The following is an 18,499-nucleotide window of genomic DNA, read 5'->3' as shown; positions in this document are numbered from 1 at the left end:
TGTTATTGTTTTACCAATTTGAATACACATGTTGTGAAATCATAGCCTTTTCAAACACAGCTGCCAGGAAATTAGAAGAGGAAAACCATTAAAGCACAATGGGACCCAGCACTAGGTCTGTAAGCCCAGGGCTTCTTGTAAGCCTTACCAGCCACAGTAATTGATAGCACAGAGCTGCGATCCTGCACTTCCTCCATATGTGATGGTGGTGTCAGGGTTGGACACATATTGACAGCTGGGAAGATATACGGGGGAGGGGCGCGTGTTGGCATGTTGTGCTCAGTTAGTACTAAGGCAATATTACCCATTGAAATTATCACTAATTAATTATCATTAAAAATGAGCTTTTTAAAAAGTGTATTATCCTGCCAAACATTGTATGAGATGCCTTTTGTTTGGATAGAGTTTGGCTACATATGCATAGTTAACCAGTGTGGTGGGATGATGCAGGGATGTCTGATGATTTATTACATTAGCACCAAATCATCAATCAATTATGAACATTATTTATATATATAAGATATCAGTGGTGGAAGAAGTTTTCAGATCCTTTAAGTAAAAGCAGCAGTAAAACATTATAAACAAACTCCTCTACAAGTAAAAGTCCTGCATTCAAACCCTTATTTAAGTTAAAGTGCAGAAGTATTATGAGCAAAATGTACTTAAAGTATCAAAAGTAAAAATACATGTTGTGAAGGCAAATGGGGGCCATTTGTTTTGCTAAATTATTTTATAATGTAAATGGTGCTGATTAATTAACATCTAAGCAGCATTATAATGTTGCTTGCAAATGAGTCAATATTAACTATTTACCGTCAGGTAGTTTAATCTCTAAGCATGCATCATATTTAGGTTTTGTTTGTAAAATCTTTATCTACAAAGTTATTTATAACTATGGCTGTTAAATATATTCAGAGGAATAAAAAATAAAGTATTTCCCTCTGAAATGTTGTGGAGTAGCAGAAAAAGGACATATTCAAAAAAAAGTACAAGAACCTCAAAATTGTACTTTAGTAAACATTAAATGTGCAAATGTACATATTTAGTATATGGATGATTTTAAATCTCATTTTACACAACAGAAACTCCTTTTCTAGTCACATGCTGCTTGTATGAAGACTAGCATGAAGATAGTTTTGTGTTGATTCCTTGATGAAATGTACTATGTCTGGATGTGTCCCCCTCCCTGAAATATTCATTGTTAAGCATTAAATATTTCACAGCTAAAGCGGGCACAATTTTAATCTGTAGTTAGGAGGCTCCCTGCAGTTAACCCCTTTTTAACAACTGATGCCAGTGTTTCATTGTGGAAGCTTTATCATGCACTGCATACTAAACTTGGAGGAACATCCATTATAATAATGCCATTAATGATGCTTAGCATCAAAGTCTTGGACCACATAATGAAAATGATACTATCTGGATATGATCAAAACGTTCTTTAGCTGAGAGAAACCATTTATCAGCATGTCAAATCAAGGCTTCTCTCTGGATGTGACTCAGTGCTTCATATTATACTGGAATCACTGGAAATGTTTTCACTGGTACTGGACATTCAGACAGGTGAGTGGTCATGCAGAGTCAGTGTGTGTGATGCCCGAATGCTCTCTCTCCAGCACCAGCAGCAAGGCGTTTCCCCCCGGATGTTTAAGTCCCTGGTCAGCAAAGGACACCCAGAGTTTTCCTCAAACAGACAACAAGACGCCCATGAGTTCTTCCTGCACGTCATCAATCAGGTGGAGGTGAGTGAGTGAAACTGAACCTCGGTGCAGGTCAAAGTCTTTCAATTTAAAACCTAGATCAAGAGTTGAAGCATAAGACACTAATGCTTTACTAGTTGGTAAAATTGCACACACACACACACACACACAGGATCCTAACAAGATCCAAAAATACTGCCCAACTTCCTTTTTGTTATTTAAATTCTTAAATTCACTTCACATAAAGGACAATGCAACTTCCTGTAAATCATTGAAGAACAGGAAGCAGAAAAAAGTGAAAGAAGAGACCAAACATCGTAGGATGTCATAGAGATTCAAAGTGTCCATTATCAATTTTAACAATTCTTTTCTCCATGACATTTCTTATGGATTAATTGTATTCAGAGGATTTTGGTAATTTTCCCTTTATCCACAACTTTGCCTGCAACAAGGTATACAATAGTTATTATTCATATTGTGTAGTTTGACAAAATAATCTTAACACCAGGTCACTTCCTACCTTTTTCCAGGCTTTCTACCCACATTATTCTTTATCAGTGGATGAAGTTTGCCTAGTTGTCATGGTAATGGCTCAGTTTTCCATCAGTTGTTATGTTACGGCTCATTGTAGAAATGTGATTAACCATGAATATGAAGGGTACATTTACTTTGATTCAGTTTTTTTGGGGAATAAAAACAAAATTGATCAGTTTTGGATTTCAATTGTTTATTCTTACATTAGAACATCCAACAACATGTGAATGGCTTTATGTTTATGGTTCTATCTGCTCTTAATGGTAGTGAGTGGAAACACTACAAACCCACCAGAGAAAGGGATACTGCCTTCACAAAACTGATTCTCTTAGGCTCCATCTGACCCCTGACACACATAGTCCGGCAGTTGAATTGAAGGGGATGGTCTGTTTTTGACTAAACACAGCACACGGTCTCCTTGGCGGGTCAACACACACATGGGGTGCTCTGATGTGTCGTTCTCAACCAGAATATATATATAGCTCATGCTATCTGTTTACCCGGGGAGGCCAGATAATGCTTCCTAGTTTGCCCGAGCAGCAGGAGACATGCCCTGACTCGGACCCAACACTTCCTCCACCTCATGTCATGTGGATCAACAAAACAAACCACACAGATTCTCCCAGCCTCACTTTCTTCTACGTAGGTGCAGCATCCGGTGTAAGAAATTCTGTGACATGTTAACTTGGTTTGTTCCAAAAAGCCCCCTACTGTCGATCCTTCTTTAGTACACTTGCTGCCCTTTTACAGCTGTCTGTAATCTAGATACTGATTTAGTTAGCCAGACATAGACTGAACCTGACTGAAGCCAGCATCAGCAACATTTTCCTCTGTCAATGTCAGCCTGCATACTTGCCCAGAGTAAAATTATAACTTGTATATTTCTGTAGCTTCTTAGAATAGATGGGCTGGCTTGCAGAGAGGCCATCATGCAGACTTGTGTGTGAAGTCCCAACGCCATCCTTCATCACAGTCTTCAAATAAACGCGATATAAACTTCAATGACCCCTGTTGTTCAGACGCAGTGAGAGATATACAGAGCCACTCGGCAATAACGGTTCATGTGCCCACAGTTCAGAAAAGATGTTAACACTCTCAGTTATGGAGGGTTCGGTTCATTGAGGCAGTTCCCAAATTAAAAGAGCTGCATTTACATTATGAATGAATGTGCTTAGATATCTGGGTCAAACAGATTGCGTTTGAGCCACGTCAGGAAACTTTAATAGACTGCAGCACATAATAGCGTATAGATAGATTTGGATTTGAAGGCTTGTGCTGTCATGTTGGTGGTAGCATAGCTCTTAGATAGACATGCAGTATTTAAAATAGCTTTCTTGAAAATAATAATGATTGATGAAACGTTTTGGATGTCTTGCAACCGTTAAAAAATCATTCACAAACAATTTACTGAAAAAAACCCCATGATTAAGACATTTTAATATGTGACGAAAACACAGATTGATTGCAGCTGTAGGCTGTTTATCATCTGTAACCTGAATAACCCTCAGTTCTATCAGTGGTTGACCACATCACTGGTCAATATTCAATATTTTAAGGACTAGTTTCTAAGATTTAGGGGCATCTAGGATATAATACTCATAAGTATGTTTTAATTAGTGTGTAATCCAACTGAAACTAAGAATTATTTTTTGTTACTTTTAGCCCTTTTTATCTACATAGGGAGCGAGTACTCTTCTATGGAGGCAGCCATGTTGCACCTTCATGTTTCTACAGTAGCCCAGAATGGACAAACCAAACACTGGCATAGAGAGGGTCTTTCACACTGGTCAGCCTGATAATCAAAATAAATATCTGCCTGCCTCACTTTTTTTTTGTCTTCTTCTCTATTTTGTTGTTTCTACAGAGGAACAGCGCAGGTTCAGAGAATCCAAGCGATGCCTTCCGCTTCCTCGTGGAGGAGCGAATTCAGTGCTGTCAGACACGTCGGGTTCGTTACACTCAGCGGGTGGATTACTGCATCCAGTTACCAGCCCCCATTGAGGCCGCCACTAATCGAGGTAAAGGATCTCCTACAGTATTCGCACACACACACACAGACACACACACACACACCCGGTGTGGCACAGTGTACTTGAAGCACGAAGCCGCAGCTGCATCTGGACAGTACAGCTGGCATGATGACGCTGGGATCAGGTGGCATCATGCAAGCTTTGCTCTGAAAGGGCACAGAAGGTCCTGAGGTGCCAGACTCTATGTGTAACATAGACGGAGGATATGTTTGTTTATTTAGATGAAGAACTTGTTTGTTGACCCATCAATACACTCAACACTTTTTCTTTCATGTGTAAACGCAGTACTTGTAAGACATGTTGTTGATGTTAACACTCTTTATGTCCTTGTTTTCATTTCACCAGAGGAGCTGCTGGCTTATGGGGCCAAATTGAAGGAGGCTGAGGAGAACATGAGAGCTCCTCCAGAACCGGTGAGAGCGAGGATCCCCTTCACCGCCTGTTTGCAGGCCTTCACAGAGCCGGAGAACGTCCCTGACTTCTGGAGCTCAGCGCTGCAGGCCAAGTCAGCCGGAGTCAAGTAAGCACAGTCCGCCTGCTCGGGCCTTCCATGACTACTCTACAAGTGGATGTTTTCTTTAAATTACAACCAATGGCATTTGATAACATAACACTCCTTTTTTAAATTCCCTTCCTCTAAATTGTTGTCTTTTTCCTCTGCAGAACTTCCCGTTTTTCTTCCTTCCCAGAGTATCTGGTTGTTCAGATCAAGAAATTCACATTTGGGGTAGACTGGGTGCCGAAAAAGCTAGGTAACTGAAGACTATCGTTAACTAAAACCACACTTAAATGATAAGGGAGGTTAATGTGTCACTGAATTCATTGCCCCCCCTCTTAATGTGGTGACTCAGTTATTATTAGTATCCAAAGTACTGTAAATGTCCAGCAGAGGGTACCATCGGACTGTGATTCACATCAAGGTTTTCAGTGTTCAGATATTTAACGCAATGCATTTTTTACCAGTTAGATACCACTAACTCTTGCCCCATAGGGAATATGTGAAAACCGATAGTTATTAATGATGGTGTTTTATATTACCTGAGAGATTTATACAGTCCAAAGGCATTGCATTCAACTCCTCTTAACTGTATATTTTATTTTTATTTTAGTTTGAAAGAAGAATCATGACTCAAAACCATGCAGCAAAAAAAACAATAACTGACATTAATTAGGTGAAAAACAGAAAAATATGGTATTGGTGAAGGCAAATTTATGAATGTGCATTTTGACAAAAGTTTTCGATGTGATATTGCAGAGCTTCAGGGCCTCAATACAAATGTCTATATGTTACCCAGTTGAGTTTTATGCGTGTATTTCTGTGTAGATTTGGCCATAGATGTTCCAGACTTCCTGGATTTGAGCCGGCTTCGGGCCACAGGACTGCAGGCGGGTGAAGAGGAGCTGCCAGACCTCATGCCTCCCATTGTGCTAGCTGAAGACACTAGAGGTACAAAAGAAAATACACTTTGCTTTTGCAATCTTACTTTTATTCACTTCCACTGAATATTTGCATATAATAAATGTTTGCACATCAGACACATTAGACAGCACCCCCATTTTCTCACCCAGAATCCACTGAGAAGGACCCCCTGGTCACAAGCTGCCATGAATTGCCCACAGGGCGTCTTGCACTCGTGTGAATGTAAAAAAAAAAAACCAAAAACCCAAATGGCTCTCTTAACTACTGGGGGCATTTTTTTTGTCTTTGTTTTTAATTTCACAGTTCTTTTATTAATTTTAAAGGTCATTGTTTTCCCTGAGTACCTGTTTTTTTTTTGTTATTACCCAGATGGCTAAACATATTTTATCCACCCTATTTATTTTTATGAAAAGTGCTGAATATTGGAAAGGAGCCTGCATATATAAGACTGTGTAGCCATATAAACATGTAACTCTGTGTTGCTTTCGGAAAAATCACTGCAGCTATCAAACATGCTCTCCAGGAGGAAGAAACCCATGTTTTCTCTTAAGGGCATATTGAATGGCGTCCCACAGGAAAGGCACGCTCAATCAATTAATGAAAAGTTGTTGTGTTCACAGTGTAGCTAAGCTTAATAAGTTATAATGATTTTCTTGCAATGCAGTTCCCAGGGCACTGGGAATAAGCTACTGGAAGCTAGTGAGTGGGTTTTTAGAGCATTTCGAAACTCTTTGTTGCATCAAACTGTTGACAGTATTACATACATTGTTATCTAGCCTAATTGTCTGCTCGTCTTTCCGGCACCCTCTCTCTTCCTCTTTGTTCATCTCTGTCTCCCCTGCGATTATAATTCCTCTTCCTCTATTCCTCCTTTTTGTTGTTTTGAAAGTTCAGCTACATCAAGTTATCAGTGTCCTCCTTAATATTTTAGCAGGCATGAAACACAAAGTTTTCTGTGCTAACTCACGCTCCAAACACAAAAAGGGGTCCAAGCAGCAGTGGAAAAGCACAGTAACATCTGCAAGCAGCCTTTGCTTTGCTCCACATGTTGACAGACTCGAGAGGTTCTTTTTGAGAGCTTTACATATTCATTTAGCCAGCTGCTTCTCAGGACAGGAAACTCAGAGGACAAAACGGAAGTTTGAACATGTTTGTCTGAGTATGCCTTAATATTTCAGGACTGAACGCTCTGTGCTAACCCCTGCTATCTCAGACCTCCAAACACACCGAATTTGCTTCTTTGACAAATGCAGTATCTGCTTAAAACTCCTCAGAGTCTAGCAGTCTAGTCTAAAAGGTCTTTTCTTTGAGTAGAGGCTTCCTTGCGTAGGCAGCATTGCTTATCTACCTCTGACAGCAGCAAGCAATCTTAGAGGGTCACTGTAAAATGGATGCGTATAAACATTTTTGTATGTCATGGTTTTGGTGTGTTAGAATCTCGATTTGGTACTTCCAGATATTTAAAGTGTCCCCTGATTCTCGTCGGAGCTTCTCTCTCCTCAGACAGAAAGGTTAAAGCTGGTTCCAGTGTATAAATCATGTGGTTTACACTGTGGAATGAAAAGAGGTCAGAGGAAATAACGCGCTGTTTTCAATAAACTTGCTGACTTGTTTATTTCACATTTATGTGAGGAGTTTTGTCGGTTTCAAATTAACCACCGGCCCATTATCCCCAGGCTGCCTTCAGTGGCAATTAATCATTGGTCACCCTTCTGTCTCCAAAAGGCTTCACTGCCTCTCATTGATTACACAGCACCACACAAATATGTTTTCCCGTATGCTGCTTGAACCACATTATTTCTCATTGGTCTGTGTATCATCCGTTCACTCAATTATTCCAGACCATTTAGAAAATGGAAGAAGGAATAATGGAGTCAGGAAAACCACGATCCATTTATTTTCTTAGTGTAAAGCACAAAGCGAACAATTATAAACTTCACAAACCATATTGATATTGATTTCTTCCTCTTCCTGTAAATCCGATTATCTTCTTCAAGATTAAAATGGAAAAATCAATTTATTATGGGTATATAAAATAACCCATCATCTGTTTTATTATTTTTCTTAATTCTGTGAAAATATGAATGAGAGGGAGGAAGCATATGAGACACTGGATGAGTAAGTGAGTGAAACTAAACTGCCACTGAGTTTATATTTAATATGATAAAAAAGGCGTCATATAAAACTTTCAGCAACAGTCAAGTTAAGTATCAGTAACATTCGTTTTTTATACTGCACAATCGTGTTTTGACCAAAATTTGCCTTCCTTGAGCCGTTTTGGTGACTGTATTGTTGTGACCATATGCAGATAATTGTTACCTGTGGACAGGATCAGGAGGCACACACTCATCCTTTAATTATTTTCAGAGTAACAAAGTAAATAGTGCAAAAATCAGGTATGTTTGATACAGACAGGACTTGCTCAAGTTTTGATTGTATGTGTGGAAACAGCGTGGGGCAATCTCCTCACTGCAGGGGGTGAAGCCCTTCAAAAAGTATACAATCAGTGTAAAAGTGATATGTGGTGTAACTCAAGGCTAGGTTACCTTCTGGGCAAAATTGGCCCAGACCTCCAGTGGGCTCCAAAATTTCATTAGTTGTAACTTTTTTGGGTGGAATATTGGGAAATGGTCTACCAACGCACAACATATACTGACATAGGTGTTTCATTACTTGCTCTTTAGGCTCTGCCTCAAAGAGGGGCCCTAAAATCAAGTTTTACCTTCATTATCTTATCTGATATTGTGTTGACATGGTGCATATTCCTAAATTGAATTGTGTTTAATCAGATTACCACACAGCAAACCTTGGGATTGTAATATTCCAGCACAGGAATCATAAAGGGTCTGTGGGTTTATTTATGCCCCCAGTCTCTGAACATGTTAATTTGAAAGGATTCTTTCTATGTTGATATACAAAAGTAAACACACAAAACCAGTGATAGTGTGTGATCTGCTGAAATAAGTTTCTTCTTTTCTTCCAGATAACTCCATGAGCTCCATAGACTGTGAGTATTTCACTTCTCCTCTCAATAATTTTGTACTATGTGCATGAATATGTAACATGGATACAAATTATAGATATGTATTTTAGGTAAAAGAAGCAGTCGTAATGAATGCTGTTGTGCTAAACCCCTGGCCACGTGTGTCTGTGCAGGTGTTGCAGGGCCAAAACAAACTTTACTTTTTTCCGTGACGCTCTGCTAGTTTTAGCCAGACTCATTTCTCTTCTTGATAAATCATTGCTCAATAAAGAAATCTCCCTAGGGCTGATTCTCCTCTAGTCTCTATGTTTAATGAGGCCCAAAGAGAGAAAGCCACTGCATATCTGTTTTGGTTGTGTAAACTGGAGGGTTGCCGGTATTATTGAATCAGCAACTGTAGGCTTTAGTTATTGATGTGGTTTTGTCGTGTCCCCAGCTCCGGAAATAGACGAGACGGCAGTAATGCAGCTGGCAGAGATGGGCTTCCCGCTGGAGGCCTGTAGGAAGGCGGTCTACTACACAGGCAACATGGGCCCTGAGATGGCCTTCAACTGGATCATAGCCCACATGGAGGAGCCCGGTAAGAGAACATCACTACATGCACGGGGACATTACATTGGGCGGCATCTAGTGGATATTTCATTAGCATGGAGCAAGAGAGCACACAGGAGTGCCACACATAAAGCAATCATAATTAAACTGGAAGAAAAGAGACATGCAATTTTTTTTAATACTTAGTTTATTAAACTGGAAAGAAAAGACACTCACATTTTTAATACTTAGTTTATTCGCCCACTGTTCCACCTGGTGCTTTGTCGAACATTCACAGAGTGCTAGTACTAATGAAAATGTGCATAAATATGAACATATGATATATGTATCAATACATTATACTTCCTGCCTTAAAAATAATCCATATACAATGACAGAAGACAATCAAACTGAAAACTTAAAAATATGGTGCCTCCCAACCTTTTAAGCAGTCCAACATTCAATAAATGAAAACATGATGGGAAAATATTACGTCCAAATACTGGTGGCAAATATTACCAACAGCTGCAACAAACAAAAAAAAATCACATTAGGCATTGAATGATGGAGAAAAGAGATGGAGAGGCTACTTTACAGGGCATATTTTGTGGGTTTTCTTTAGTATTTTTTAAGATATTAAATATTGACCAACTCCACATATAGTTTTTTAAGCTTAGTTTTGTGAGAAAGACTGTTATTTCTCTGTTCTCATGTCTGTTGTGTGTGTATCTGTTAATCTGGGTGGCAAACTGCTGCATAGAGTCGTCCTTACAGGGGATAAATTAAGTTGTGCTGAATTCAATTGAACATTAGCAGTTACAGTAAAGTTAGTCAAGTTATGCTGACAGATCATATCACACATACAGGCATGTGAGGTTATTTGTGTGGCACATTTTAAACACAAAGGTTATTCAAAGTGAGAGACAAGGCTCATCTCCATTTCTTCTATCATGTAGAGATAATCTGAGCTGTCTTGTGAGTATCAGACTTTGCATCCTTTTGTGTACTGTAGGTGTTCATCTGTGTGTTTCTGTCTCTGAGACCAGCAAGAGAAACTTTGTCGGAGCTGACTTTGTCTCTTGCAGAGCCTCTTAACAGTGAAGACGTTCCCCTGAGGCGTTAACTCATGTCACTTTTATTTCCCCACTTAGCTGTAAAGGGCTTCTACAGTAGAGGAAAATTAGAGCAGCCTCCTGCCTGTTAGTTTTTAAACGAGCCTAATGCATCTGCAAAATGAGCTTCATTCAGACTCAATAACGTCAGTAAAATGGTCCATCGCACAAAGGTTACTTCTTCTTCTTCTTCTGCCGCCCCCACAATTCTGTTTGGTGTCATTACTTTCACATTAGCATCACTTTATCATCGCTTTTTAGATGCTGTACCACATAACATTTATTCTTGACTGAAGTGAACTTTAGAGTGTTGCTTGTGCAAAGATAAACCAATGACACCTTCCTATAAGAGATCCATTTCCAAAACATTGTGCAGGCAAATTAATTTATCATACTTATTTTTCTATGAATATGGTAAAAACTCAGGATGACCTTTCTGATCCTTAGTCTGAACGGGGCTGGAGTTCATATGAATATCATTAAATAAAGGCTGTGATGAGATTTAAACACATTTCAGCCAGGAGAAACAAGTGAATGAAGCAAAAATAGTTGTTTATTATACAGATGATATTGATGATTAGGTTTTGTCAAAAGTCTTTGGTGCTTGGGCTCCACAGGGAGGTCCCCCCCCCCCCCCCCCCCCCCCATGGAGTCTACATTGTGGTGGTGGTGGCTGATGACTTCTGCTGAAAGTGATTGGACTGATTAGGTTGATGAAGTCATGCACTGATCAATCTGCTAAGACTGGGCAGGGATGGGGTGCAAAACAGCACCAAGAAAGCACTAAAGCAAAGAGACAGAGAAAATTTAAAAGGACATCTGACAGTGAAGGTGTGTCACCATGCTATGGGTTTGATGTGACCAGGTGATGTGAACAGCTGATGTCTTAATTGATGCCCCGGGAAATGATAGCAAGGAAATAGTAAGTGAGCTGTGAGAGGGATCAGAATGACTGAGCTATACAAAATAAAACAGAGACATGAGCAAGTAAAAAGAGTCTTCCTGACTGAACTTTCTCTAAGCTTCATATAGAAGTAACAACTAATTTAACATTAATTTGAAGTGTCTGTAATCAATATTTTTCATAATAAGAGTGTCTAATATAAGAGGATTGGCTTGTAGTGATGAATCTACAAAGAATTACCCCTTTTTCGATTTTCAACTTTTTCATTATCAATTACAGAGCTATATAGTGAGTTTCAGCTCATTTTTTAGCGGTTCAGCTGCAACTTTACTGTTTTGGTTCAGTCTCAGTGCTCTCATGGTGTCATTTTTGGCTGCAGCCTGCAGCTGAATTTGGAGGGAAAGCTTTAAAAATCCACTGTACACTACCTGCTCAGCACCAAACAACAATCAGACACAGTTAGTGACCAGCTGGTGATCATCTCGGAACATTTAGCAGCTAAAGAGCTAAAGGAGAGTGAATAGTGGACCTACATCATTAGGTGGACAGAAACATGACCCCAAATGATAATGTTGCTCTGTAACTGCTAGATGTGCAAATAAGTAACTGTTGGCTAACATGTTCGTCATATCAACTTAAAAGGTGAAGATATGTCATGTTGTCTTTATTGTCTTGTTTCCGCTGCCCCCCAAAAAACACCAAAGAATCAGTTCATGCAGGTTTAACTTAACTTGGAAACAGGTACTTTTTAGTTACAGCATTTTATTTCTCTGCCTGTAAAACAGCCATCATCCTGTTGGGTAATCAAAAGGACACAAGACAAGGAGGCTGAGATAGAGATGGTAGCGGAAGATGAGTGGTACACATTTTACGGAAAGGACAGTAATGAAGGCTGTTTATGGCCAACAGTAGAGTAATTACAGTAGGGGTGTCCTTGTTCTCAGGCAGAGGGTCACTTTACATTCATTTAATCTGTTGAAAGTACACGAACAACTGCAGTTCACTTGAAACTTTGTTCTTAATCATTTTCATGTAATAGCTGCACTGTAACTGTAATAAAGTATTTCATTGTTTTAAATGTAGAAGATGTTCCTGGAGTGATTTAAACTCAATTATTCTCAAGACCAGCAATGTCAGGGATCTAGGTTTCACCTCTCCAGATTTTCTGTTTCTTTAAAGGAGACCTATTATGATAACTCATGTTCTGATTGTGCTCATCTTGAGGGGGGCCTTAAAAAGACGGGATCTGAAACTGCCTGTTAAGATACAAGGGGCTGCATAAAGGGCCAGTATAAGATAAATAAGGAGTTTTTTGAATTGTAAATGTGCAAAGCTACTCTAGTGAAATAATTAATAAAAATGTAGAGGTTGAAATGAGCTTAATAGGGATACTCACTAGATCTTCAACAGTCAGAGATAATGATTAATGATCTTCCATAGTATAAAATGTCTTCGATTTTTCTAAGATTTTTCTTAGAATTTCTCATTCTTACATATTCAACAAGGATGACAAGGAGGATAAGGACAGATGATGAAGCCTAACACAGAGAAGAAAATAAACATGTTTGAGTTGTTTAGAGAAGAATGTGTGTTGATTGGTTTTAGCCAGTTATAGTTAGTTATGTGTGTTTGTGAAGGTATACATCTTAACAGGAAAACACACTGTATCTGTCTCTAGCATCTTTATTTTGTCATGAGCCACAGCAAAAGAGTAAATGGATGTCTTAGGTTCTGCTAACATTGACATCCACCAAGACAAATATATTCATTGATTGGGTTAAAAATAAATATTTCTCATTATTATCCCCTGTCTGTCTCCTCTCAGACTTTGCAGAACCTCTCACTCTGCCATCCATGATAGATCCCGGTCCCTCCACCAGTGACAGTCCCATGGGTGCCACCCCGCTGGGCAACTCACCCCCCGAGGAGAGCATTGCCATCCTCACTTCAATGGGCTTCCCCCGCAATCACAGTATCCAGGCCCTCAAAGCTACGGTCAGTCTTCTGCCCACTCTGGTCATGTTTGCACTCCGCTGACTGAGAAATTAGTTTTATTCCATCAGCTCACAGTGAGACACATGAAACTTCTACTAAGCTGATAATTTTCATCTAAATTCTAATAAATAAAACCTCTGCTAGTTTAGTTTTAATTTTTACCGTGTTAAACATCTGCCATCTAATATGTCTTATAAAAATGTTTAATAAGTCCAGACAATTACATAGCACATGTAGTACCACCCACAGAAACTCACTGATCTTTCAGTCTGTTTCCACAGAAAGATTAAAGGGTTATATAGGTGGGGGGGAAAGCGAAAGACAGGTTCCAGGAAAATAAAATCTGAGGACAAAGAACCACCTACACACAGTTATTAGTGATAAATGTCTCTGGGAAGTGCAGGGCAAAACACAGCAATAACTGACTGCCACAAAATAAAAAAACAAGACATAAAGAAACAATACATGAAGACACAACTGTGCTGGATAACAGTCAGCAGTTCATGACAAAGCAGGAGGCCGGGGTGGTATTTGGAAAGAGGGCAAAGAGAGGACGAGAGGATAAAAAGCAAGCTCTGTCAGTCATAAATGGACTTGGCTGGCCCACTTGTTTGCTTTCCAAACTGCAAAGTTAATAGGTCCTACATGTCAGAGTGATTAAAGATGTCTGCTCCACATGGTGTTTACAAATAGTCGCAGCAGCTTACGGACGCCGCCGCTGATGCAGTCCTTCAGGTTAAGGAGCGGAATCTGTCTGACAGGTTGAGCCATTTTATTAATTCAATCAACAAATCATGTGAATGCACATAAAACTTACATTTGTACTATGCAAAAGTTGTTGTTTTTTAAATGTGAAACTGCAGCTGATTCATTAGAAATGTCGATTTTACTCCCTAGTATTAATGTTATTCTCTATTATATGTTTTGTGTTTGCCAAGTGTTGACTGTAATAGTCAAAGTATGTTTTTAAATATAGAACCCAGGAAGACTAGCTGTGCTTTAGGGCACAACTAATGGGGATCATAACAAATAAACAAATAAATAAGTTCCTCTTTTTTCAGAATGGCCCCTGCTTCTCATGTTTCATGCTTCATATTTCAGACTGCTCCCTCAGCAGAAAAAAGCCCAGCAGAGCGTTATTAAGACACAGAAATAGACATCAGATTTCCTTGTTTTTCTTCCCTAATGCCACCAAACTCCTTCTGCCTTCCCTGATTTGGGGGGGAAAAAAGAACACATATTCCTCATGAGAGGAGGTGGGGGTGTGAAGCAGAGAGGGGTCTCACGGCTAGTCTATTATTAGAACAAAATTAGGAGGAGGAACTTTTTCAACCTCAGTGACCTGACTGGAAGTGACAGAAAAAGCACGTAGCTTCACTCACCACCCAAACCTCCTTCACATGTGCTTTTCAGACAGACAGACAGACAGACAGACAGACAGACAGACAGACAGACAGACAGACAGACAGACAGACATTCTCCAGGAATCACACCTCTATTTTGGATTAAAGCAAACATCCTTAGGGGGAATTTAGCCCAGATTGATGCCTGCCACCTCCTAAAATAAATGATGTCCCTTTTAAATATTCATAGCCTACTTTTTGAAGAGCTACCCAAATACACAACAGAGAAAACTTTATGGAATATGTAAATGTCTAATCCTCCAACCTCTCAGACATCGTAACTGTAGGCCATACAGTATACTCTTATACAGTTACTATTCCGTACTATGTTATGCATCAGACCTTTTCTATGAAATTTTTCTGTCTGACCTATTGATTGACAGCAGCAAAGATTGTGGATTATAAATGTAAGACTTCATCAGTGACATATCTAAATGTGGCAAATACAAAAATAGCACATCATGATATATTAGAGTCATTTTGTTTTTTTAAATGTCAGTGAATTTACTAGTTGTAAACTAAAAGTGCTTCAAAATGTTTCAGAACAATAACCTTGAACGAGCACTTGACTGGATCTTCACCCACCCGGAGGAGGAGGAGGAGACGACTGACGCTCTCTCAGATATGGCGGACACAGAGCCCAATGATAACGCTTTCTCCAACGCCAACTCACACAGTGACTCCACACTGTCCCCAGACAGAGACATATCGGGGCCGCGAGTCAAAGATGGACCGGGACGTGAGTGACTCCACTTCGATTTTTTTTTTAGCAGCCCTTATCTAAATATTTTCATTTATATCAGACTCTATTGCTAAACATAAGAGTAACAAAACAAGCTATAGTGAGATTTCTTACTGATCAGCAGAAATCCGGCAGTAATGTCAAGTTAAGATTATGTATGTCACTCACGCACACACACACACACACACACACACACACACACACACACACACACACACACACACACACACACACACACACACATACATACATTGGGCTGAGAAATTAACATTGAGTCAGAGTCCAGAAAAAGTGTCAGGGGGCATTTGTTTGCCTATGATTTTTAATGCATGCGTGTTATGAACTTCAATGGGCCAATTTACGTTCAGCCCTAATTATTGTCTGGCTATGATACACAATGCAGTGTGGTGCTGCTGGGCACTGACCTGCTCTGCTAGACCAACTTTAGCCACAGAGGGATCAAAACAGGAGCTTTTCAACTCCTCAAAAAAATAATACGCACAATATAATGAGCCTTATGCATTATTACATACTAATGTATTTTAAACATCAACCACGCAAGATCATAGCTAATTTTGATGTTTCTGATGTGTGGTAACAAAATGGAAATTAATTCCAGAAGAAAATCTGTTAAACCTGTCTTCTACTTTATAAAAAAATGTCAGATTTAAATATTTGTAGGAAATGCCATTATATTTAAATATTGTATAGACGCTTTGAAACAGTCACTGATTAATGCCTGTATTTTAAATGTTTGTCTGGTGAAGATGTTAATTTAAATACACTGTGTTCCAGTGCTGTCCATTTTGTGCAGATTTAATGCCATAAGTCTGACATTTAGTAGCTTCAAAACAAACCACCTTTATTATTTTGAGCTGTGTAATTATTATATATTTCTTAACCTTTCCCTTCAGGTTATGAGCTCTTTGCCGTCATCAGCCACATGGGAGCATCCACAATGTCTGGACATTATGTTTGTCACATCAAAAAGGAGGGCAGGTGAGTTAAACACAGGTTGACTGCATCATGTTCATTCAAATTCACTCACTGTGGTACAAAGATATGGCAGTGTATCAAAATCAGACATTTCCTAACATAAATGTCTGCTCTTAATGGATGTGTTTTTTTTTTATATCACTCATCTCAGGAAATTGATTTTCTCAAAAATTCTATTATTTTTATTATTATTGTTATTATTAAGCTTAATCACAGACTGAATAGAAATCTAAATTGACCCCATTTTAGCCATCCTCATATTCAGTTTTGAACAAAGTGATACTTTGAAATTGAAGGATTATCTCAAAGTTAAGTTAAATGAAAAAGAAAACATAAAATCATATGTTCCTCCTGCCTGCAGGTGGGTGATCTACAACGACCACAAAGTGTGTTTGTCAGAAAGGCCTCCAAAAGACTTGGGCTACATCTACTTTTACCATCGACTGTCAAGCAGTTAAAGTTATGGCCCCCTCTCCGCCACGCAACCTTTCTAAAGAACCGCAGTCTTTCACGCAGAAGACTGGCAGACAACTGTAGTAACAGCCACAGTGGAAACAATGGAAATAACCTCTCAGACCAGCTACTCGCCTTACCATGATGTCATTCAGGAGCAACCAGGAACACTGGTCAGACAGGGAAAGCAATGTGCTTTTTTGTGCATTTGTGTTATGTGCTTTAAATGTATATTTCAGTGTTTATGTTTAAAAAAAAAAAGGGAAAAAAATACATTTTCTCTACAGTGTAGGTACAGAGGGATGTGTGCAATTTCCACTTCTGGAGTGCTCTGTCCACATAATAATGTCACATATCAAATCTCATTGTTCCCTCTCTATGCCTTCAGTTACTGTGCCAGGATTTTAAAAGTGGTACATTTTATAAATGTGTATTAAAATGTCCATGAAGCTCCGCCAGTGCTTCACTGCCAGCCCTGAAATGCTCTGAAACTGCAACAACAAACCACAAACTACTGTGCTGCTGGTGGCTTTGCATTTTTCTTTGAAATATGAAAGAATGTTTTTCATCCCCAGGAAATTGAAATAATATGCAAGTTTCAGAATAAAGGAGAGCACCTAGAAGGCCACGAAGAGGCATTGACTAGACCATAATTGTAAATGTACAGTATTACTGGCTGAATAATTATGAAGAATGATAATGGAGGTGACATGCAAGTTTTTCACTTTTAATGAGAAACTTTCTGCACTGTGCTACACCGGCTGACTTACAGAGATAGAAGTATTTTTCCTTCCCTGAAAGCACTTTTTGATGAAAATTAGTTATTATATTTTGAACCTGATGCAATAGAAGTCAACTATTATTCACCAGATACAAGCGATTGAATGTGATATTTAAAATTTTCAACTTACTGCTGAACCTGTTAACCCTTGAAGTGGCCATGAATGCATATGATGATTGCCTCACATAAACGAATCTGTGCTTACATGAAGATGGCTATCAAATCATCATTGAAGTAATACAGGAGAAGTCCTCAGTACTATAGTGAACTTCTTTTATTGCCCAATTTGCAAAATATTTGCATAGCAGGCAAAACTTTTACTCTCAGCTGGTCCAGTTTGGTTCTTTTATCACTCTGACAGATTCAGACTATGACCCAACATTTAAAATGAATGTTTCTCTTGACCTGTCGCCACTTTTTACAGGTCAGTTAATTCATGTATGCATCTCTCAACTTTTTTCATGTCTAAAGCAATATGCACTACAACCAATCTACTCTTTATCTCCTCTAAAATGTGCATTCTTGTACCACAACAGACATGGTGCAGTGCTGAATGTAAAACTTCATGGTGCTCACTGCATACAGAACCTCCTCTTCAGCTTTAATACTCAGAAAAGGCAGTGAAAGTACACCCAGCCCTTTGCTGTCAAGTCACAGAAACCTTGTGCTGGATTTATCCACTGACTCTGTACTTCCTCTACTCAATATGTGCATAATGTGACAACGTATGTGCGTGTTTGTCAGGTATTTGTGAACTTAAAGTCACAGACTATCAGCAACATCTCAACTGAAAACTTTTAAGCTACATGGAACTAGATCTGGTCTTGTTTGTTACATCTCAAAAAGGCAGTGAAAGGTTGCAATTTTGTTGGCAATTTTTATTAGTGGTGCAGACACTTTATTCCAGTTTGATGA

The 18,499-nt window shown here is 39.1% G+C and overlaps 1 protein-coding gene across 1 annotated transcript in view; it reads left to right on the top strand.

Moving 5' to 3' along the window:
• usp13 (ubiquitin specific peptidase 13) overlaps positions 1–16,919 on the top strand; it is a 31,052-nt gene extending 14,133 nt beyond the window's left edge. Inside the window, exons 11-21 of the mRNA XM_062424082.1 lie at positions 1,617–1,742; positions 4,099–4,252; positions 4,610–4,784; positions 4,928–5,016; positions 5,589–5,711; positions 8,668–8,691; positions 9,104–9,247; positions 13,040–13,209; positions 15,156–15,351; positions 16,269–16,353; positions 16,712–16,919. Coding sequence (XP_062280066.1) covers positions 1,617–1,742; positions 4,099–4,252; positions 4,610–4,784; positions 4,928–5,016; positions 5,589–5,711; positions 8,668–8,691; positions 9,104–9,247; positions 13,040–13,209; positions 15,156–15,351; positions 16,269–16,353; positions 16,712–16,808 — 1,383 coding nt within the window. The 3' untranslated portion in view covers positions 16,809–16,919. The remainder of the gene's footprint in view (positions 1–1,616; positions 1,743–4,098; positions 4,253–4,609; positions 4,785–4,927; positions 5,017–5,588; positions 5,712–8,667; positions 8,692–9,103; positions 9,248–13,039; positions 13,210–15,155; positions 15,352–16,268; positions 16,354–16,711) is intronic.
• The last annotated feature ends 1,580 nt before the right edge of the window (positions 16,920–18,499 follow it).

Source organism: Scomber scombrus, chromosome 8, assembly GCF_963691925.1.
Source record: "Scomber scombrus chromosome 8, fScoSco1.1, whole genome shotgun sequence".
In the NCBI taxonomy this organism is placed as follows: domain Eukaryota; kingdom Metazoa; phylum Chordata; class Actinopteri; order Scombriformes; family Scombridae; genus Scomber; species Scomber scombrus.
This window is presented reverse-complemented; position numbering and strand designations above follow the sequence as displayed.